Source organism: Amphiura filiformis, chromosome 12 (genome assembly GCF_039555335.1).
Source record: "Amphiura filiformis chromosome 12, Afil_fr2py, whole genome shotgun sequence".
Classification (NCBI taxonomy): Eukaryota; Metazoa; Echinodermata; class Ophiuroidea; order Amphilepidida; family Amphiuridae; genus Amphiura; species Amphiura filiformis.
The window spans coordinates 44,288,086-44,311,288 of record NC_092639.1 but is presented as its reverse complement, the minus strand read 5'-3'; the positions used below and the strand labels follow the sequence as shown (position 1 = coordinate 44,311,288).

The 23,203-nt window shown below is 37.9% G+C and overlaps 1 protein-coding gene across 1 annotated transcript in view; it reads left to right on the top strand.

Moving 5' to 3' along the window:
- LOC140166266 (mediator of RNA polymerase II transcription subunit 23-like) overlaps positions 1-23,203 on the top strand; it is a 52,763-nt gene that overhangs the window by 21,459 nt on the left and 8,101 nt on the right. The window contains exons 17-28 of the mRNA XM_072189673.1: positions 888-1,036; positions 1,973-2,147; positions 4,965-5,128; positions 6,697-6,894; positions 8,681-8,744; positions 9,379-9,541; positions 11,208-11,279; positions 12,186-12,356; positions 12,785-12,901; positions 14,401-14,500; positions 21,855-21,990; positions 22,364-22,470. Coding sequence (XP_072045774.1) covers positions 888-1,036; positions 1,973-2,147; positions 4,965-5,128; positions 6,697-6,894; positions 8,681-8,744; positions 9,379-9,541; positions 11,208-11,279; positions 12,186-12,356; positions 12,785-12,901; positions 14,401-14,500; positions 21,855-21,990; positions 22,364-22,470 — 1,616 coding nt within the window. The remainder of the gene's footprint in view (positions 1-887; positions 1,037-1,972; positions 2,148-4,964; positions 5,129-6,696; positions 6,895-8,680; positions 8,745-9,378; positions 9,542-11,207; positions 11,280-12,185; positions 12,357-12,784; positions 12,902-14,400; positions 14,501-21,854; positions 21,991-22,363; positions 22,471-23,203) is intronic.

The window sequence follows — 23,203 nt, the reverse complement described above, 5'->3', positions numbered from 1 at the left end:
CACACTATTATTAAGTGGGAATGAAGGCTTTAATATGTGGTAGTAGTAGGCCTGTTATCAACTGTCGTATGTGTCGTATTATCGTCAATATGACCCTAAATCCGACATGTCAAAATAAGCTGTCCTTTTTCGACACTTTACGACACATATCAAAAAGAAGAAAAAATGAAATTTCCATGCAATTTTGTCGAATAAGCTTACCGTACGATCACGTTTTAATCGGAAAGTCGAAAATTACCTCCCGAAGTTGACCTGAACCCGGAAGTAGAACAAATCAGGAAGTATATTTATACTGGAAGTCGGCAATCGTAACTCATATCGGCATGATTTTTAGCTTATCTATCAACTTTTTTCAGCATTTTAAAATCCCATTACGAGTTTCGACATGTGTCGATTGTCGTATTTTTGTCACCAACGAAGTGTTGAATTAGAAATCATGTGTCGATAACAGGCCTAGGTACTAGGAAGCATGCATAGATAAGGTTAACACTAGTTTTCTGCACTCACCTAGTTTTGTGCTGTGTCAGCGTATCCATACTCCATTCTCAATGGTTTGTTGAGTTGGACTGACGATTAACTCACAGCTGATGAGGTTACTGAATTCTTGACAATGCCAGCATCAGACCGGTTCATAGGGAGGAGAGGCCGATGCTCCAAAGGGAGACTAACCTCTCCTTGGATCTAAGATCTATGTCTCTAAGGGAGTCTATCGTCAGGCCATCTCAAACCATTGCTGAAACGTCTGGAACAAAATTTGGTCCAAAATGCCATCACTGCTTATTGTGAAAATATCAGGTATTTTAGCCAAAAATAATGACAGGTTGTTGAGCAAATCTTACACATGTAAATCTTTTAATTTAGATCTTTTCTTATTAATTTTTTTTTAGTTTAATTCATCACATTTCTAATAAAGTGGTGTCTCACAGCAGACCCAACATGGCACCTAACATAGGCTTGTCACCGGCTTTGGTTGAGACCTACAGCAGACTATTGGTTTATATCGAGATTGAATCGCTGGGAATCAAGGGATTTATAAGTGAGTACTTCAAAATACCGCAATAATTTTATGGGATTTAAACAATTTTATCCTGTTTTGCCAAGTGAAATATATCCTTAATCCTAAAAGTCAAAATTGTGTATTTTGTATTTTTGCAATAAAAAGGGCAAAAATTCAAAGACTTAACACAAGTCTAAGCACCAAGATCTGGATTATAGGCTAAGATATTATTTGTAATTTTGCTATTTTATGTTAATTTTTTAATAATTGGTTATAGTTAAGTCTTGAGCTGAGGCTTCATTGTCATCTCATACACAAAACACCAAACATTGCATGTTTTTGGCCAAATCTTAAAATTTACATTTATTGCCAGTTACTTCCAACTGAAGGATTAGGATTGAGCTGTGTTATATTTGGCACAACAACAGGATAGTATTTTTTTAATCCCCCAAAATTGTGTTTGTAATACTGTATTTTCCTGGAATCAGGATCAGTTAGTTTACAAACAGTCTGCCACAACCAGTGATGGTGATTGTAGGTGAGCACCCCAAAGAGATTAGACAGAAAGAATACCAACTCAAACTTGCCCTGTGTGTAATACTATGGTAAATCCCAAAGAGATTATACCAAAGAGTACCAACTCACAATTGCCCCATGGGTAAGGCTATGGTAAATCCACCATAGAGACTATACCCAAAGAGTACCAACTCAAAATTGCCCTGTGTGTAATGCTATGGTAAATCCCAAAGAGATTATAGCCAAAGAATACCGACTCAAAATTGCCCTGTGTGTAAATCCGTCATTTTGGTTTGTTGCTCATGGATGGCAAATAGTTATCTAGCTTTTATCGGTGCTTACATTCTCATTTTCCTTGGAGCCTTTTCAGCTGGAAAATTGAAGAATGATATTATCTTTTTCATGCATGTTTGCTAAATTGGAAGATTTAAATCCCCTTTTCAACCATTAATTATGCAGGTCAAATTTTGCCAAAGGTTTGTGAGCACAACGCATGGGGAATACTACACACCATGTTGGAACTCTTCAGCTTTCGATTACATCATGTACAGCCTCATTTCAGGGTGTCACTGCTGACTTATTTACACACAATCAACAAGATGACACAGTCTAATCACAACCAACTCTTCCAGTGGTAAGTAACAGATGAGAGATGCAGGGAGCAAGTGGAAAGGGGAGGGGGAAGGGTGCTTTGGCAGGGTGTCAGTCAATAAGATGACACAGTCTAATCACAACCAACTCTTCCAGTGGTAAGTAACAGATGAGAGATGCAGGGAGGAAGTGGAAAGGGGAGGGGGAAGGGTGCTTTGGCAGGGTGTCAGTCAATAAGATGACACAGTCTAATCACAACCAACTCTTCCAATGGTAAGTAACAGATGAGAGATGCAGGGAGGAAGTGAAAAGGGAGGGGAAGGGTGCTTTGGCAGGGTGTCAGTCAATAAGATGACACAGTCTAATCACAACCAACTCTTCCAGTGGTAAGTAACAGATGAGAGATGCAGGGAGGAAGTGAAAAGGGGAGGGGGAAGGGTGCTTTGGCAGGGTGTCAGTCAATAAGATGACACAGTCTAATCACAACCAACTCTTCCAGTGGTAAGTAACAGATGAGAGATGCAGGGAGCAAGTGGAAAGGGAGGGGAAGGGTGCTTTGGCAGGGTGTCAGTCAATAAGATGACACAGTCTAATCACAACCAACTCTTCCAGTGGTAAGTAACAGATGAGAGATGCAGGGAGCAAGTGGAAAGGGGAGGGGGAAGGGTGCTTTGGCAGGGTGTCAGTCAATAAGATGACACAGTCTAATCACAACCAACTCTTCCAGTGGTAAGTAACAGATGAGAGATGCAGGGAGGAAGTGAAAAGGGAGGGGAAGGGTGCTTTGGCAGGGTGTCAGTCAATAAGATGACACAGTCTAATCACAACCAACTCTTCCAGTGGTAAGTAACAGATGAGAGATGCAGGGAGGAAGTGAAAAGGGGAGGGGGAAGGGTGCTTTGGCAGGGTGTCAGTCAATAAGATGACACAGTCTAATCACAACCAACTCTTCCAATGGTAAGTAATGGATGAGAGATGCAGGGAGGAAGTGAAAAGGGGAGGGGGAAGGGTGCTTTGGCAGGGTGTCAGTCAATAAGATGACACAGTCTAATCACAACCAACTCTTCCAGTGGTAAGTAATGGATGAGAGATGCAGGAAGGAAGTGGAAAGGGGAGGGGGAAGGGTGCTTTGGCAGGGTGTCAGTCAATAAGATGACACAGTCTAATCACAACCAACTCTTCCAATGGTAAGTAACAGATGAGAGGGATGCAGGGAGGAAGTGAAAAGGGGAGGGGGAAGGGTGCTTTGGCAGGGTGTCAGTCAATAAGATGACACAGTCTAATCACAACCAACTCTTCCAATGGTAAGTAATGGATGAGAGATGCAGGGAGGAATGAAGGGTGCTTTGGCAGGGTGTCAGTCAATAAGATGACACAGTCTAATCACAACCAACTCTTCCAATGGTAAGTAACAGATGAGAGATGCAGGGAGGAAGTGAAAAGGGGAGGGGGAAGGGTGCTTTGGCAGGGTGTCAGTCAATAAGATGACACAGTCTAATCACAACCAACTCTTCCAGTGGTAAGTAACAGATGAGAGATGCAGGGAGGAAGTGAAAAGGGGAGGGGGAAGGGTGCTTTGTCAGGGTGTCAGTCAATAAGATGACACAGTCTAATCACAACCAACTCTTCCAATGGTAAGTAATGGATGAGAGATGCAGGGAGGAAGTGAAGGGGGAAGGGTGCTTTGGCAGGGTGTCAGTCAATAAGATGACACAGTCTAATCACAACCAACTCTTCCAATTAGAGAATAAGCGATAGGAATTTTTATTTTGCCTATCCTCTACCGTGTGATAGAGCGACAGGCAGGTCCAATATTTTGAGTAGTGGATGCCGGCGCAGCGGTATCCACTACGATAAAAATATTGGACCTGCCTGTAAATCTATCATAGGTAGAGGATAAAAAAAAAAATTCCTATCGTTTATTCTCATTCTTAGTCAGTTAAATATTATTTTAATAACTGTAAACAATTTTTAAAGCAAAAACTAAGTTACCGCCATAAAAACTCCCTCATTATAAAATGAAGCGAAACTTGTTTACAACTTCACGTATTCTGTTGCGCGTACTGCCAGCGCGTTTGCGTATTTCGCACTAGTCTACGCATCCAGCGCGATACCTACGCGCACCTCTACACGCGTGTGGCGCATTATCAAGACGCATGATGACGTGGGGGCGTCTACGGCCTGATAGACGGCACCTGAAATCATTCGATTGTCCAATCAGAAACGTGTCTACGAACTAGACCACTCCCACTGACTAAGAATGGTAAGTAATGGATGAGAGATGCAGGGAACAAGTGGAAAGGGGAGGGGGAAGGGTGCTTTGTCAGGGTGTCAATCAAGGGAAAGGTAAAGTAGAGAAGAGAAGAAAGGGAAGGGAATTAAGGAAGGGGAGAAAGCAAAGGGGAGGGGGAGGGAATGAGAAAAGAAAAGAGGGAATGGATGGATGAAGGTAGAAAATAGTAAACAAGGGAAGCAAGGGAGGATTAAGGAGGTAAAGAAGAGGGAAGAAGAGTGTGGTTGGAAGTGGAATGGATGGAAGGGAGAAATTGGGAAGGGAAGGGGAGGGTGGAAAACGGATGACCAAAAGGAATGTGATAAGTAAATGAATACAGAATGTGAAAAGAGAAAATAATGTATATTTATACCATGTCACCTTGTCACCTTGTACTGTTTACTTTGGTAAGAAAGCATACTGTCGTGTTTGTCAAGAACATCGTATCTGCTGTATTTTGGTTGTATTTTGCAGATATCAAATAATTGATCTCGGTCTCTTCCATGATTTGTCTTAAGCAACCAAGTCTACTCATGTTTGTCAATATTTTCCTGTTGTCTGATGTCATCATTTTTTGTTCATCCATAGCATTGAAAGCACAGCCCTTCGGATCATCACAGGCCTTGGCAGTGCTGAGGTACAGCCTCAGCTGTCCAGATTTCTGCAGGACCCCAAGCAGTTATTGTCTTCTGACTCAGAGGAATTGAACAGAGCATTGGTGCTAACATTGGCAAGGGCCATGCATGTCACAGGTAGGGACAAATTAAATCTTAATCAGAGATTAATAAACGTAGGGATAGATCCCTTGGCAAAGTCCTGCCAATTACCAACAGATGTATTACGAATTGTGTAGACGACATTGCATTATTATGTATCGGTTCTCTACTGTATAACATAAAGTAATTCTGCCTATACATATTAGGTATCTAGTGTGTCAGTCCTTGTTTGGTCAATGCATGGTCACCATATCTAACTCCCAGTGGCTGCTTTATGTCACACATGTTTTCTTAGGTAAAATCAAATTCTTGGTTGACTAATCTGACTTATTTATTCAAACGTTTCCATATATGGCATGCAAGAGGGCTAAATAAGTATATGGTAAAAATTCAAGATATTTGAGAATGAAGATAATGCCGGGCAAGTGATTTATAGTTTAGGCTGTCCAGATCTAATTGTTTTGAAAAAATATGTTTGAAATTGAGATCGGGGGGGGGGGGGTAAATGCATTTTCCAGTGCATTGCCAACCCTACCTGAGTGCACCAATTCCAAAATAATTGCTGAAGTTCACTGTACCTTTGCAAGAGGAATAGAATAATTATGATCAGGCCTGTAAAAAAATGGCAATTTGACAATCTCTTTGCTGGGAAATTTAGTAATTTGGAGGGAAATTTTGCTCTTCTGGATAAAGAAATGCATAAGAAATGGTGGGAAATCCTGCTAAGTTGGAGGGAAATTTATCTCTCTTGCTGGGAAATGAACATATTCTCCAGGCCTGAATATGATATGGAATCTTTGGTCTATGTAGTTCATTCAGCATGTTTCAATGCTACAAGTTCATGTATATAGTTCAGTTGGGAGAAATGTTGTTAGTGAGATCCAGAGGTTTCAGGTTCAAATCACAGCCAGAGATATTTTTTTCTTCATTGAGGGACATAAAGTTAGGAATACTTCATGATCAAAAATGAACAATATTTTCAAAAATTCCAATGTGTTTTGTTGCCAAATCCCATATTTGTATATGGATATGTATCCTGTGATTTGTCCTCAGAGGGTCTTAGGCTACATGCACAGAGAGAAAATAACTCATCACACAGCCAATTTATGATACCACCCAATTAACTTTTATTTTTATGCGGAAATAGCTGAAACGGTCAGAGCACCACTCTGATGCAAACGAACCTGACCGCTTCAGCCGAGAAAGTGAATGAGGAGGAAAGGGAAAAAAACGTGAAGTACCAGACACTCGCTAACAAGAGATCTGATTGGTCCAAGCCTGGCAAGGTCGTAAGGCAGCCAATCAAGAAGGGGAACAGCCCCGCTGCAGTTACTACCTCATGAGGGTGACATTACTGATATGGCTTGAGCTGGGGCAATTAATACACACTGCCTTACTCCCCCCGAACAGCGAGAAAAAACCCAGCCAAAACAAAACCAAACAGAGAGACCCCATGAAAACAAAAACGCTTTTGAATATACAAGCTATTCAAAACCGCACATAATTTGAATAATAATAATTTGATGGAATTTTGAGGAAGGAAAGATTGTTTCATTTACTAATCAGTGGATCACTGTGTTGAATTTGCTTCTTATGTTCTCCAGGTTCTGAAACCCTTTCAGGCAACTGGTGCAAGGACATCCTAGCTACCCTGTTCAGTAACACCCCACACAATTGGGCAACTCATACCCTACACTGCTTCCCATCAGCTCTGCAGCAATTCTTTCATGATAACCAGGCAACTGCTGAGAACAGGTCCTTCTTGAAGAAAACTGTAGAAGATGAGTACAGGAAGTGGAAAGGTAAGCGGAAAGTTAGGTGTATAAGTTAGACTAGTGTAAAGACTCCATTTAGGAATTAAGCAGCTTAAGGAATAAAAGCGGTATAATCCTTCAATACAAGATTTCTGTGCTGCTAGGCTAATTCCGTGTGGTTTTTCACACAGGATAAACTGAAAGTTAGGTATCATGCTACATAGTGGACACGTGACGTTGCTTCTCTTCTTTGTCAAATTCTTTTATGGAGATTGAAGAATCGAAGAACTGCTAAAAACAAACCTGGTTTTAAAATGAAAAATTTGCATTTGCCTGTCCTGTAACAATGCACCGACATGCTATCAATGGTGATTCCCCTTCACCTGATCACTCGGCCTGGTTGAGGTTTGTCATCTTTTTCCAACTGATTGCAGCTGTTAATGCTTAGGTATGGTTGATATTAAAAAGTATGACATGATCTGATCCAACTATACCAAAAAAGTGAGTTTGATAACAAAAGAGTTGTCATCGCCCCTTACAGCATGAAATCCTTGTATCCCTAGTATACTTGGTTGCAAAGTTATGAACTTTTACAAGGCTTATGTATCTATGTTTCCTATTTATGTTACTGTTTCTGCTCAGAGTTACAATCTAAGTTACAGGCCAGCCGGGCCTGTAACTCTGAAAAATTACAGGCCCAGGTGAAAAGTTACCGGCCCAAACATTTTGGATTTTTAAACAGGAAATTAAGCTGGGACACATATATCTACATATTTTGGTCAATTACAAGTTTCTTTTTATGCTGGGACAGCCGGGCGTGTATTAGGCTTAGTCTTCAGTGTGTTTTTTAGCTGGTAGGGTGGCCCACCCCCTGCTGCGAAAATTGGCATTATGATTCTGGATGAACTTAATGAATGATTATACAGTAGATGTGGTTCTTATTTATTTTGTACAGCATGATCACAAAAGAGCTCATATCACACGGGCTCCATTAGCCTCCGTTTAAAAGGGCATTTCGTGATCCACAGCCTCATCCCCCCACTTTTCTCAAAAAAAGTTGAGATTTTTATACCACTGGAAACCTCTGGCTGCCTATTAATGTTTATGTACAAAAAATTTCTTGCAGATTAATTTGTTTCGCAAAGATATTGTGAAATTTGAATTTCGTTCTGGTATACCAGAACAAAATTACAACACATTCTCTGTGGAGCAGTGTAATACACATAATCATGCATAACTCGCAAACGCAAAATCGGAATCAACTGAAATTTTGGGAATGAGCTTTTTTCGTGGATATCTACTGAATAATATCATAAAAAGAGGATGCTAGGATCACGAAATACTCCTTTAAGAAATGTCCGACTATGCTGATTCTGACTCGCCTTGCCTATTCTTCTATGCGTGAAGTCTCTAGTTTCAGAGAACCATTGACCAAAGCATACAGGCTGTTGAAAACGGGTATCTCGTTAATACAAATCAAGTATGCTAAATATGCTGATGCGAACGTTGTTTCTATTTTGAACAATATTTCTGCTCCTTATTTTTGCCTGTATCACAATTGCTGTCTTTGCTCTGGTTGTCTCAAATCACATACATCAGAATCATAAGTGTTAAATAATATAGACCATTGTACCCAACCAGAGTTTACTAATACCAAACCAAAGGAGTGATTTTATAGAATGTTGTATCGGTTTGAATGGAAAGGGGTCCATCAGCATAATTTATAATCATTACTCATTATTATCATCAAAATTTAGTAGAAATTTGAGATTTTACACAGCAGTTTTCTTAATGTTCAATTGTGTTTGTTCTTATTCCATTGTTATCATTGCAGGTATGACCAATGATGCCGATATAATGACTCACTTCATGCAGAGTCAACCTCCACTGTTCCTTTGGTAAGAATCAGGGACATTTTTAAAAGTTGGGGAGGGGGTGGGGGAAAATTGCACTGATCCATTACTCAAATGGCTTTACTGGGATATATGCACATAACAAATACAAACAGTTGCTAACTGTTACGCTGGTATTTTGAGACAGATGGGGTGTCCTGAATCTCCAATCTTCCAAAACGAGGTTCTCCCATGCAAACGCATGCACAAAAAATGCATTTTTGTTTGGTATGCTTTTCTTTAAAACTGTAAGTCTGACTGATGTGTTCTACAGCCTGTGGAGGAAAACAAAACCAATCATGTGCTGTACACACTATTGTGCAGAAGAGATTAATGTAGCACAGAAGGACCTAGGGGGATAATGCAAGGGACCCCATGTGACAGTTTATTTCAGAATTACAGCCAATATTATTTTTTTTGCATGGCTTTGGTCTTTGCTCCTCCTAATGCTAATTTTATATTGGACAATATCAATACAGGCAAAGATTCACATGTTATCCATTATTATCCGTCAATTAATTAATTTCATAAAAAATAAGGATCAACCAAGCAACCAAGTTCGGAAGATCGAACCAGTTTGTTTATATTGCCTAAATGGTGTTAAAATGATTTCTGGGTTTCCTCCTTTTATTGTCAATAGCCTTGTGTGGAAGATGTTACTGGACACAGAGAGAATGCGACCAGTGACCATCAAGATCCTAGAGCGTATTGGACCAAGAGCTCTGGCAAGTCACATCAGAACATTTGCAGACTTCTTGGTTTATGAGTTCTCAACATCTGCAGGAGGACAGCATGTTAACAAGGTATGAAGATGTTGTAATTTGTTCCACAACCGTAGACGGCAGGGATTGCCCGCGTAAATTTATATATTTGGAAGGACATTGATGCGGTGACGTAGCAAAGTTACACTCTTATTTGGTTGGAAGCTTTCGACTTTATTTAGTCTTCATCAGCCAATATACATACCTGTACAAAAACACACACAAAATACCTAATGATAGAATACCTTATGATATACCATGAGATAATATTTTTCTTAAAAACAGTCTAATTATACATGATAAAGTGAAATGTGATAGCATATAAACAATAACATAGGATAGCGTATAAACAATAGCATGATGATAATTATGACAGACGACCGGAGCGATGGCTAGACGGAGGATGCTGTAGTATTATATACACGTAACAGCTTGAGCAAGCAAACAGTAGATTAGGGTCTTATGTGAAATACAAAAGATGAAAAGAGGTGATTGACTAGAACTTAGTGATGCGATGATGAAGAAAACCAGGTGGTTCAAAAAGAACTGACCCAAAGAAATTAGTGAGGAATACGGTAGTACCAAAAATATTATGACCACTCAGGTGAAAAGCCGAAAAAAATGGTGTGTGAACCATCAGCACAAATTAAGCATTCAACATTAATTCTGTTCGGGTGAAGAGTTTGCAGTTGTAATAGGATTCTCTCAGGATTGTTTGTGAATTTTTTCTATGCCCATGATGGCGATATCGTTGAGTCGAGTGATCTGGAAGATTAAAGTGGCGGCCGGTGGGGAGGTTCTTGCCTTTTGATGTTGAATGTAGCTTGATGTCACTCTTGCGGTTGGTAAATCTTGTGTAGAGAGTGTTCTTGGTTTTACCCACGTATTGTTTGCTACACTTCCTGTAAGTGATGAGATAGATAAGCCAGCTCATTTGACAGTGAATGTATGTATTTATGGAGAACCGTTGATGTGTGACAGTGCTGGTGAAATAGTTTACTTCCGTTATCAAGGCTCTTACCAAACATTTTTTTGCAGGGCATGAGGTGAAGCCTGGGGTTTCTTCCTGGATGTTTGTCTTACTAGAACGTGGTAATTTGGTGGAGACCAGGAGGTCCCTTAAGTTCCTTGATCTTCTAAATGATCTTCTAAAATACGCTCTACAAGAGCACATGCCGTTATTACACCAATTGGACAAAATAAAACATGTCTTCAAAGAACCATCACTTGTTGCATTTATTTTGGCCCATGATCAGGGGTGAATTTTTATGGAAAAGGGGCTCCTTGCTCCTTTTCTTTGCCTTTGCCCTCCAGATTTTCTCTTTCATTTCTTGTCAGAGAGGCACTTTTGTCTTCTCTTCTCTTCTCTTCTCTTCTCTTCTCTTTCTCTCTCTCCTCTTTATCCTTCTTCCTCTTCTCTTCCCCTTTCTTTTCTCTCCTATTTTTTTTTTTTTTTCACCCGGGGGGCGCGTGCCCCCTACGCCCCTCCCCCAGGATACGCGCCTGAAACAGCTGCCTAAACGCATGGACATCACTGCCACATCAGGGTGACAAATGGTACTGTCATTAGGTAATAAGTAGCATTCATTTGGTAATAAGTTCCAGATATTTGTAGTTACTTACTGTCACCCAAATGAATGACTTCCCTGTTTTAGTAATTGTACTTTTAATCAATCTCTCACAAGGTTTATAAATAATTGTTTTTCAGTGCATTGAAACACTCAATGACATGGTATGGAAGCTGAATCTGGTGACACTAGATAGACTGGTGCTAAGCCTGGTAAGTTGCAAAATGTTGCTCTTTATTCTGTTAGGCATTATGTAGACTATTGTCAAGTCTTGTAATATCATAGCTTGGCTTATCGAGTGCTCAGTGCCAGAAGTGGGTAAATGCAATTGCTACCCTGTGAACATTTTGGCAATTTACACTGTATATTGTACTCATCTACACATGGCATCAGCTATTGCACTTACCCACTTCTGACACAGAGCAGTCTTTGTGTATTGTGATGTAAAAGACCCGATTGGTAGCCCTTTCTAAAAGCCAAAACAGTGAAATAATTATTTTTTTGGGTCAAAAAACAAAACCAATCCTGTTCTTTGGGTGGATGAACTTTCCAAGTCATAACATGCTCAATCTGAGGCTATTGACGGACGTGTTGATACTACACTTTATTCCGTACAGTATGTGTATTGTTATAGAGGGCTGTACTACAGGCTGTATGCATTGTTGTACAAATAGTAGCCTGGGTTCGGAACAGTAACCTCAGATCGTGCACTGTCTATTACAAGTAGTGTAGGTTGATCAGGACTTTTTTCTCGAAGGGGTTAAATGACCCTAACAAATCACAGAAAGCTTGAAAAATCTTAAAAAAAAATTGCAAACATATTTTGAAAAATTTTCAGTCAAAATGAATCCACTTAGGCAAATAAAAATGCTGCTCATACAGCTTAATAAAAACCCAAAACGAAGACAACATCTGGGTTGGTTGGACCGGTAGAACAGGTTTTTTTTTTCATCACGTAAGTGTTGAAGGTTCAAGTATCTGAATAACCTTAAGACATAAATGAAAAAATAACCATGTCTAAATGACCATACAAACACAGTATTAAAAAGTGAGAATGTGAGAAAGGAAATGGTACAAGTAGCAACATTATTGATTTAAGATTTTTTCCCACTAAATAGGCTTTGAGGAGTCATGAGGGCAATGAAGCTCAGGTTTGTTTCTTTATCGTGCAACTCCTGCTGCTCAAACCAAGCGAGTTCAGGAATCGTGTGAATGAGTTCATCAAAGAAGCACCGTCGGATCACTGGACGCAGAGCGATTGGCACAACAAACATATCAACTACCACAGGGTGAGTTATCGTAGCCTACTGAGGGCAAACTTTGACTTTGGTTTATTTAGACTTGTAAAAATTAAGCATTACTAAGTGATACACTTTGTACAGGCTCAATACCCTAATTAATCTAGACCTAAAATAACCGTCACAGCCAGGATCACTTGACATGCCAAATGTCGGAATAATATTTGACTTGTATCACAATGTTTTATATGAAAACTGATATTTCAATTTTGACAGAAACTTTGCTTTAGGAGAGAATGAAAGAAATGAAGAAACAAACAACAGGCCCAATGCCCTATTTAATCTAGACCTAAAATAACCGTCACAGCCAGGATCTGCTTCGTAAGCCATTGTATGGGTAGACATATCCATATGGGATTGCTTTTAAAGATGATACTCAAGTATGTGATTCTTTCTTGATTTTGATTTTTTTTTCCCAGAAATTTCCTGAGAAGTTTTTCTATGAGGGTTTACTAGAGCAGACAGGAGCCAAGCTGAGTACTCCACAGCATTATCTTCCCATCTACTTCAGCAATGTCTGCCTCAGATTTCTACCGGTAAGTATATATAATTAAAGACAGGGATAAAAAGAATTTATCGCGTCTGATGTCACTGTCAATTACGATCTTTGATTGGTTTACACAGGTTAATAGCGCGTAAAAGGAAGACCGATCTATCTGGTACTGATTGGAGAAAAGGAATAGCAGCAAATGGCAAAAAATTACGTACTTTTACAAGGCAAAAAGCAGCTTTTCTAGGCATTGTTGACATGGTGCCTTCGCCAAAGAAAGTTTCCTACTATCAAGACCTAACTTTTGAGATGGTTTGCATGTTTGAAGGTGCAAAATTAACAATAAGGCGCCCGGTTGTACCGCCGCGTTCAGCAAGTCATCATCACGACACTTGTAAACAAACCGTGCTCGAATTTGATTGACAGGTGACGTCAGACGCGATAAATTCTTTTTATCTCTGTCTTTAATTATAGGTGGTTTCTTGTTGTCATGGAAGAAAACAGGGTTAGTCATGGAAATTCCATGAAATAATATTACAGGTCAGATATTTCTTAAGGGCTCAGATAGTGACGTTTTCACATATCTTTGTAGGACGGGAGAGCACATCAGACATATCAAATTGCATTTTTGAAACGAAGAACGTCCTTCTGCAGGATATCAAATAATTTAGATTTGTGAAATTCACAATATAATACACATTTTATGGCATATGATTAGAAATTGATATTTTTGAAATTTAACAGTCCTCGAAATAAATTGTATAAGTCTAATGATTGTAGCTTGGATGAAAAGCTGTCCTTTTTCTCGAAAAGGTGTGTGTATACAGCGGAATCGTTAAGCCTTATTGAACTGGGGCGATGATGTCGGTACATCTGCTAGTGGAGAGGTTGTTTAGTCTCTCCTCACAGGTCAAGAATACATAGCCAATTCAAGATCAGTAGGCCTGATGATGTGTCATGGATATGACGTGATACCGTAGCCATCAAAACAGTAATTCCAGTTGAACAGAATTATAATTTAGTCCAGCTATTTTTTTCTACCTGGATGATTGATAATATTCATCAATATATCTCATTACTAAATTATGGAATAATGTTGATAACAACATTAAAAGTTTATCATCGGTCAATCAATTCCACGATGTATTTAAAATGTATCTACTTTAAAGTTACTATTAATTCCAATTGTCTTTGTTTTATATGACCACATTGGATATTCATATTTATTTATACTATTTAGTGCATTTTCATGAGTTCCTATTGTTTATTTTATATTTCATACAGGTTAATTCATATTAGGATATGACAGCTTGTTGTTAGTTATTCACTGAACTGACAGTCTGCTGCCATGTCCATTGATGAATTAACCAAACAAGGTTTCACAGACTTTCAAGCCTCCATGTGTGCTTTCCTGTGATTCCCTCACTCTCACACATTGCATTTGTGATTTTTTAAAATATTATGTGTTCTATTATTATTATTATTATGAATGATATGAGGGAAAGTAAATGAATGAATGGATGTTATTTTTCCAATTTCTTTAAGGTGTTTGATATCTTGATCCATCGATTCCTGGAATTACCACCCGTCTCCAAGTCTCTAGAAACACTGCTTGACCACCTAGGAGGACTCTACAAATTCCATGGTAAGTTACTAATTCAATTATTTTATTATCAATCGTGACCCGCTCTGGCAAAACTAGGAACAAGTTGCATTTTTGACATTTCATGATTTGAATACAAATGTATGCACTAGAAAATAAGCTTTAAAATGAGACTGAAATTATATAAATAGCATCAATACTTCTTAAGATATGGATAATTTTGTAAATGATACCTTGATATTTTTGCCAAATTGCTCTTCTGAGTAATGGGCCAATTAGTTTCCTGCATTACACAGGATTGATTAGGTATTATCATAGTTCAACTGTTGTTTATTGATTGAATAAATCTCTTTTTGATAAGTACTTTCTAGGATTTGAAAGTCCACTTAATCCCACAGTCAAATACCATGAAATTAAGAATTCCAAAATTTGATTTTTTTTATGGGAATGCTATCTTTAAAGGCGTATAACTCAAAAACATGTCTGGTGACTTGTTCCGGGTTTTGTTGGAGCTGGTCACAATTTTACCATATATCAGTTATTGTCCCTGACAAAGTGGTTTAGTTTAATAGGACAACACACTGACATGATGAGGACCTCATTCACAACAAGGACATAAACATGCAGCCTCCGAACTGTAGTCCTCAGAAAATGTTGAAAAACTGGGTCCTATACCCTACTACCCCCTGCTAATGTCCTATGAGCGTTAATGTTGCGAGATGTATTTGGAGACATTTGCAATGTCCAGGCAATGATGAAAATGTGTTAAATATACTAATTTATGCAAATTTATATTAATTGTTATTGAATCAAGCTAAATAGTATGTTTAATTCAATAAAAATGAACATTTAAAAAAAATTCAAGTCTTGATAGCTGCCCAAAAAGTGAAGTAAAATGACATAAATTTGGGAAGGCCACTATCTCTCATCTCCAAAAAGCAACTACAACCTGAGATTTGGTACTGTGTACATTTGCAATTACCCAGGCCTTCTTACAGCACAAGGCTCCAGACCCTTGAGATTCCCACCATTCTTTCTCGTTTTGATTATCTTTGCATTATGTTTGCTGTTGGGTATCTGTGGAATAAATGCAGTATTAGCTGGTCTGACTATATCAAGCATAATACTCTTTTCTCCAGGCAAACAAAAAAATGCTAATTTCCCGGGAAGCAAGCTAAATTTCCCCAAATTAATAACATTTTTTTATTCGAGCCATATGAGTCAACATCTCAACTAGACTGATGCTTTCCATAATCCTCTTTGTCCCATTCCCTAGGTTATGGTCCATCTTATCAAATGATGTCTCTAGTGAAATTGTCTTCAATTTGTTTTCTTTTTGTCTAGTTAGTTTGCTTAAAAGTTACCTTTTTCAGAGTCTTGGTTAGCAGCCACGTAGCTTGCGACACCATCATGGCGTCTTCATTCAGCGTAGTGTTTACAATCCTCCGGTCACATGACCACCCAATGAAGACGCCGTGATGGTGTCGCAAGCTACGTCGCTGCAAACCAAGACTCTGAAAAAGGTAACTTTTTAAGCAAATGTCAAGAATGACAGAGTCCAATATCAGTATCCATGCTGCTGTCTAGTTAATTGTATGTATCAGCAATATGTTGTTTTTTGTTGTTTTTAGAAATTATTTTTCTTTTTCGTCAACGGGCTGTCGGATACCCAATTTAAAGTGATTTAGTTTGCTATTATTGAATCCACCCTCTTGACTATATTTTTCTGCTTTTGTATGTTTGCTTGCATGGATTATCAATAAATCAAAATCAAATTAAATCATGTTTATGCTGCAATTTGGCTATTCTAGTTGAAATTCTTACACTCTCTATGGACGACATGACCTTACTCTCCCACTCAGGGGGTGTAGATTTCAAATGTAGTCACCCATTCAGGTAATCTCATTTGATAGTCTAGGAGCAAGGGGTTTTGAAAAATGGTTGAGTTCAACACCCATGTCAACCAATCTTTGATACCATGGGGTGTTAATTTAGGGCAAAATGGTAGCAAATTGTTTGTGTAGCTGAATAGATTCAGACAAAAGTATAGTTTTGCCTATCTACTGTGTTCACTTACTGAGATAAAGTGCAAACAAGGTCAAAGGACGGTGGCCGGTGGCCATAGGCCACCGTTGATCTCTGATTTCTTTTGCACATAACAAGTAAAGTAAACAGTTTGAAGGTAAGTTCTATACCGTTTCTTGATTCTTATATCAAGATGAGCAATTTGCTACCATTTTTGCCCAAATCGAAGTAAGTTGAAATTTTGACTCCTGTATAGCCTAAAACATGTCATTTTATCTAAAAATTAGGTTTTTGTAGAATAACTCAATAACGATAGGTAGTAGATAGTACAAACTCTACATTTTTTTAATCCTTATCATCAGACGAGTAATTTGATATATCTTTCAACAATATTGAAGCAATGTGGGTTTTTGTGAAAAACGTACCCTACAATTTGAGTCCACTACCCACTAGCAGTGATCTAGAGGGTCTATCCTAACACCTCATGGTATTAAACATTGGTTGACATGGGTGTTGAACTCAAACTTTAACTATAGTATAAGGCCTGTATGAGATTTAGCTCCTAGACTATGGAATTCACACACCTCTGTGTGGGAGATTAAGGCCATGTCTTCCACAGGGTGTATGGATTTCAACTGTAATAGCCCAATGACAGTTTTTGCATGAGGAAAATGAGTTTGACCTGTTTGTTTCATGATGTGTGAAATTGTTTAAGACATGACGGAGTAGTCATGGTTGTTCAACTCTCCAAAAAACCCACCAATTTTCATCGTGTAGAATAGGGGATTAATGAAAAGTTGTAAACATTGTTTATATAATGTGGTTCTAGAGATATGTGTTGTATATGAGGATGTTTCATATCGACACTTGATATTTTTTTATATATAAAATGCTAGAGTGAACAATAGCCCATGAGGAGTGACACAGGTCAAGAACTTAAATATGCACCTAGGCACTATAAAAAACAACCACATGGGCCAATCAGTGGTTCACACTCTTTACATCATAACTTAAGAACCACAAGACCTGCAAAAGTGCAGCTGTGATATTTGAATTCCTCACCATGCCTGATTCAAAATAAGGCCAAAAAAAGACTTGTATTGCCCTTTTAGACCAACTCTAAAATCTGAAGAAATAGGATTACGTTTTTGAATTTTCATATTTGGTATAAAATACACAAAAATGTTTTGAAAATGTTTTGCCTGTTTGTAATTTGAACCGCACAACTCAGATAGATTAAGAACAAGTGTAAAAAACTGTATAAATCATTGTTTATCGTGGTATTTTGTGATGAACAGTGCATTTCTTGATATTGTATGTGGCTAAAAAAAAAAAAAAAAAAAGACCTAAATCTCCTAGCCACAGAATTTTTGCCAGAGGTCGTTACTATTCACAGGATACTATGATTCAACCAATTCACAACAGTCGCAAGGACTACAACTACTGCACTGGAAATTTTATTTCAACACAGACAACAGTTGTGGAGTTACAGTCAAAAATGAGGAAAACCAATATTTGATCAATAAATCAATAACTTGAGTTGCTGAATTTTCAGTGCAGTAGTTATAGTCCTTGCCCCTATAATATACATATCTTACTTGTCACCAATACACTATAATGTTTGAGAAAAATGCAGAAATAGGCTTAAAATTGGCCAGGGGTGTAGTACCCCCTTAATAAGTCAGAAAATATGATTGTTTGATGTGAAGTAGTTTGTTTTAAAGTTCACAGTGGAACAGATAGAGTATACAATGGATTAGATGGCTAATTGAGACTTGTGTGACCATGGTACCATGCACAATTGCACATGCACAATAAATGAAACAAATGATATGGCCTTGCCATGACCTGAAGGGAATTGTGGTGGGTGATTCTCAGACATAAATTTTGAATTAAATCTTTTTCTGGAACTTACTTTTACAACTTGCGTGTAGCTGCCTCAGATACAACACTCTTGCAGGAAAATAGCTCCTGTGTCAAATCAATCTGGTCTATTCATTTAAATCTTCAATCATAAGGCCAAAAAAAAAAAGGTTTGTTCTCCAAATACCATGAAAAAAGTCGGGAATAAAAAAAAAAAAAATAAAATAAAAAAATCGCATTTCGCATTTGTTTTCAAACCACTCGTGAGCTTTGAGACAAACCATTATTTTTTTTGGCTTAACAAAGAAAAGTATTTTCCCCACCTATTTTAAGAGTCTTATAAGAATTGTAACAATTCTTATGTTTTTCTTCATTTTGTGATAATTCCCTAAATTTGGACAGTTTTTGATTTTAGTAGCCCACAAGGAAGGTGCTATGGTCATCAAACATTCAGGGATGGTAAATAAGTTTAATACTTAAATTCTCTTGCCAGGATATTTGGATAAAGTGTTTACTTTTTGGAAAAAAAAAAATCCATTTTTTATTTTAGGGAATGTTAGAAACACTACCTTAAAATAGAAACACTTATTTGGAAAAAAGCTGGTGAGAGAATTTAGATATTAATCTTACTTACCACCCCTGAAAGTTTGGTAACCATAGCACCTTCCCTGTTGGCTAATAAAATCCTAGAATTTTGGTAATTTAGTGTTTCTAAAAAAAATCAAGAAGATACAAAAAAGTACCAACATTCCTTTTAAATAATAATTAAGTTTAAATACAAAGTTACCAAATTAACTTGGTTTGTATTATTCTGTGATATATTGGCAGCAAAATGAAACTTAAATCATTTATATACAACTGTCATAAAGGAGAGAAAAATCTGTTTTAATAAAATCTTTAGTTTTCAAAAGTTTGGCTATGTTGAGAAATTGGCAAAGTGCCAAAAACCCTTCCCTGTAGTAATTCAATGGGATTTTGAGATGACAAAAAAATTGCGCAAGTCAAAAACGCTTTTTTGGAAAAAATTAAAACTTGGCAAGTAAGGTTTTCTCATCAATAGACACATCCTATATCATTTTCAAGGAGTTCCGTGCATGGCACCGTAGCCAATAAAGCCACCTTGACGACTGGATGACTGAGAATATTCACTATTTTGATTCACAGACATATTGGTGGGAAAATGATATACTGACCAACCTGCTTTGTTTCTTAGCTTTCACAGAAATAGAAATATTTTAGAATTGTTGAAATTGAGTTTTAGTGTTACTAGCACACCATATTACTTATCAAAGCACTAATTTGATACAGATTGCAAAAGCAATCAGGTACCAGTTATGATAACCCCTGTATATCCTAAACAAAGATTAATATGTCAAAATTAAAACCGGCAGCCAATTACCTCTGATACAGCGGTCGAATTCGATGGTATCGCATCGCATTTGCCTCAAAAGTCCCCCAATACATCGCTATTTGCGAGGCAAATTCCACGACACGTCGCATTTTAATACCTCAAAACACATCTGGATGATCTGGAATTCCCCGAAAATCAAAAACATCACACAGTCGGTATTTGCTAATTCTTGTTACATCTAAGATATGCTGTATTCCGTTGCAAAAATAAGACAAAGCAATGTTGGGTACCATATTGCGGAATCTGTCGTGGTTGATTGCTTATGTCATGCTTATGTTTACTAGCGTTACTCCCCCCAATTATGCGAGAGAATGTCGGCATTGCACGCACTAACTATACACAAACTCATAACACGTGTTCCTGGTGAAGGGAGTTTACCAAAACCATAAGATCAGCGACCTTCGGAAGCTTGCAATATTTTTACTGGGATGAGATAATGTCGAGATAATGTTGAACAAAAATTAGGTGAAGAGTTTACTGAAGACCTAATCTGGTTTTATCGTTTTTGAAGGTTTTCTTTTCATCTGTGGTATTTTTGCTGTTCTTTATGGTCGTGGAGCGACATTACCAGGTTTGCAAAATTGCAACATTATTTTTCAATGCTCATTCCTCGCGGTAAAAGTATAGGCCTACACTTTTTTTTCAAATGCTATGATCCTGCTTCGCGCATATACATGTAATTATATTTCGTAATTGCTCTCAAACTATGCCCTCGAGCGTGACATGTGATCGTCTGGGGGCTTTATAGACGAGATTTGATGACAATGGCAGAAGTTGTAGATTCGCTATGCAAATACAAATATTGCATCGCAATATGCTACGCATTTTTCTTCTTTTGCATAGCAAAATAACTGCTATGCAAAATTTGGAAACTGCTATACAAACATGTGTTTTGCATCGCACAAACAGCTATGCAAAAAAATGGACTGAATTCGAACCCTGCTCTGATATAAGACCTCATTTGTTGAAAATGGTTAAGAATTAAAACAGTGATGAGAACAAAATCAAAACACATTTGGAGTATGAATTTCAGATGTAATTAGCACATTAGGCAGCTCCATTTGATTTCCATACACCCTCTGAGAAAGATTCAACCTGAAGCTTCCACAGAGGGAGGATGAATTTCAAATAGAGTTAATGTGCTAATTCCATTTGAAATCCATACTCCCCTTGTGGAAGATATTTCCAAAATCTTCCACAGGGGTAGTGTGGATTTTAAATGGAATAACCCAATTTACCAGGACTCTCAGGAGGTATGGTCCCACAAACTTTTCATTAATCCTTTCATCGTTGTCGCCGTCGATCTACTCATATATATCTGAGTATTTGTGACCTTTCTGATGAAGTTTCTCCACTCATGTCAATCTTGTGCTTTGGTGTAACAGCAGTAAATTAACATTTTGGTTAACGAGATAATCCCATCTGTCCACCTGAGTCTCTGTCTTCCTTTGCTTCTTTTCCCCTCAACTTTTCCAAACTTACTCCTTTACCATTCAAAGGACTTGTGGTACAATATTAATGTATTAAATATCTATAATGTGATTAAAAAACAACAACACTTAAACTTGGATAAAATGATTGAATAAAAATAATTGTCACTTACATGATTCTGTAATACTCAAAGCCCACTTCTTGCTAGCAACCCACTTTTAAGCACAGTGATTTATAGTGCGCTGCGCACAGGCATAATGTTTAGACGTTGATCCACAAGCCTTAGCAGACTTTACAGGTTGTCACTGACCACTAGGCCCCACATCATTCCATAAACCATTTAACAACAACACAGGGACTTTGCAGCTTCAAGAGCGCACACCCTAGACATTCCACAAATGACCATCACAACCTGGATCAGCTCCCCAAGTTTTGTACGGGTTACAACAAGACAATTAGCAGTAAGTTCCTTGTCCAGGGGAATTTCAAGCTAAGAGCGTACTAAACCACTGCCAGGGTTCAAACCTGCAATCTCTCGCACCCTAGTCGAACGCCTTACTGATTGAGCTAACTTGACTGCTTAATCAAAAAAAAAAAAAAAAAAAGAAAAAAAGGAAAATTGCACCGACATCATATCTGACTCGACTTAATTTTTCTTGTTTGCAGACCAACCTGTGACATACCTGTACAACACATTGCACTACTACGAGAAAAGGTTACGCCATGCAGAGCGCCCTCTACTGAAAAGGAAATTGATCAGTGCAATAATTGGTGCGCAGAAAGGTATCAAACCTCCAGGATGGTAAGTGACATGTTGAAGGCAGCAGTATTAAAGAAGTTTTTTTTTTCAGATCCAGATTTTGATTCAGATTTATTTTTTTATTCAAAACACCCCCCAAAAAACTTTAAAAAATCCACCTAGATTTGTAGATGATCTGCACAAAGCTTGTTTTATTTTAAGGATTGGAATAACATTATTTTGCTTACCAATTGTGTAGGATAGAGGTTTGACAGAAATCTGAATTTAACCCTCCTGCAAGGGCTCATAATTAGTGCACAGTTGTTTATGTCCAAAGGACTTGATTAATATAAAACACCCTGGGCTGTAAGAATGTCTAACACAGTAATGTAAACTTGTATCATTTGAAAGAGCTTCAATATTTTATCTTCTTCAGGTGTCTCTCCCTAGCCTACTTGGATTACATCAACAGGACAGGTGATGATGTGACATGGGAACCTGAGCATGAGTACTATGTCAAAATTATTGGCAGGCTTGTGGACAATATCCTTTTTTTAATGATTACCGTACTCTAGTAATACGTTTGTGAAGATTATCATTCTTCCAGGTAGTTAAGAATAATAATATTTGTACTATAGTCTAGTCAACTGGACTTAATATTTTTGAGTGGGATCTTCTGGCGGTAAGAGTTCATTGTCCTGTGAAGCGGATGTTTTTGTATCATAGGTCACATACCGTCTATTCGCATTTTTTGGACATTTCCAAACATTTGTTTGACAACAAGGATGTTAAAATCTGGGACAGAGAAAGCAGATGGTTTAAGAGAGGGGTCAAAGAAGCAATTGTGACGTGTCATGTCAAAAGGAGACACTTTTGGGCAGGTTATCAATTTTGAGGTTTTTACATATCTTAAATATAGAGATATTTTAGTCCACAACGCCATTTTCCCCAATGAAATTGGACATTCCTAAGCGAAGATATTGAGTTCATAAGTTTTGGTATTATAAAATTGAAAATTGAGATATCGTCCTTTAAAAATATCATTGACAATGTTGAAAGTAGGAATTACCTTGAGAAATGTCTCAAAAAGTACCAGATGCCAGTTATATTCTGAAACTATCAGACAATATTTTTAACATTAATAACATCACAAATTTGCAACAAACCCAAATTGTGAAAAATCTCCCCCGGGCAGATTTTTGGCTATTTCTCCATTTACGATCCTGCCCAAAAGTGTCTCCTTTTGACATGACACGTCACAATTTATGTGGACAGT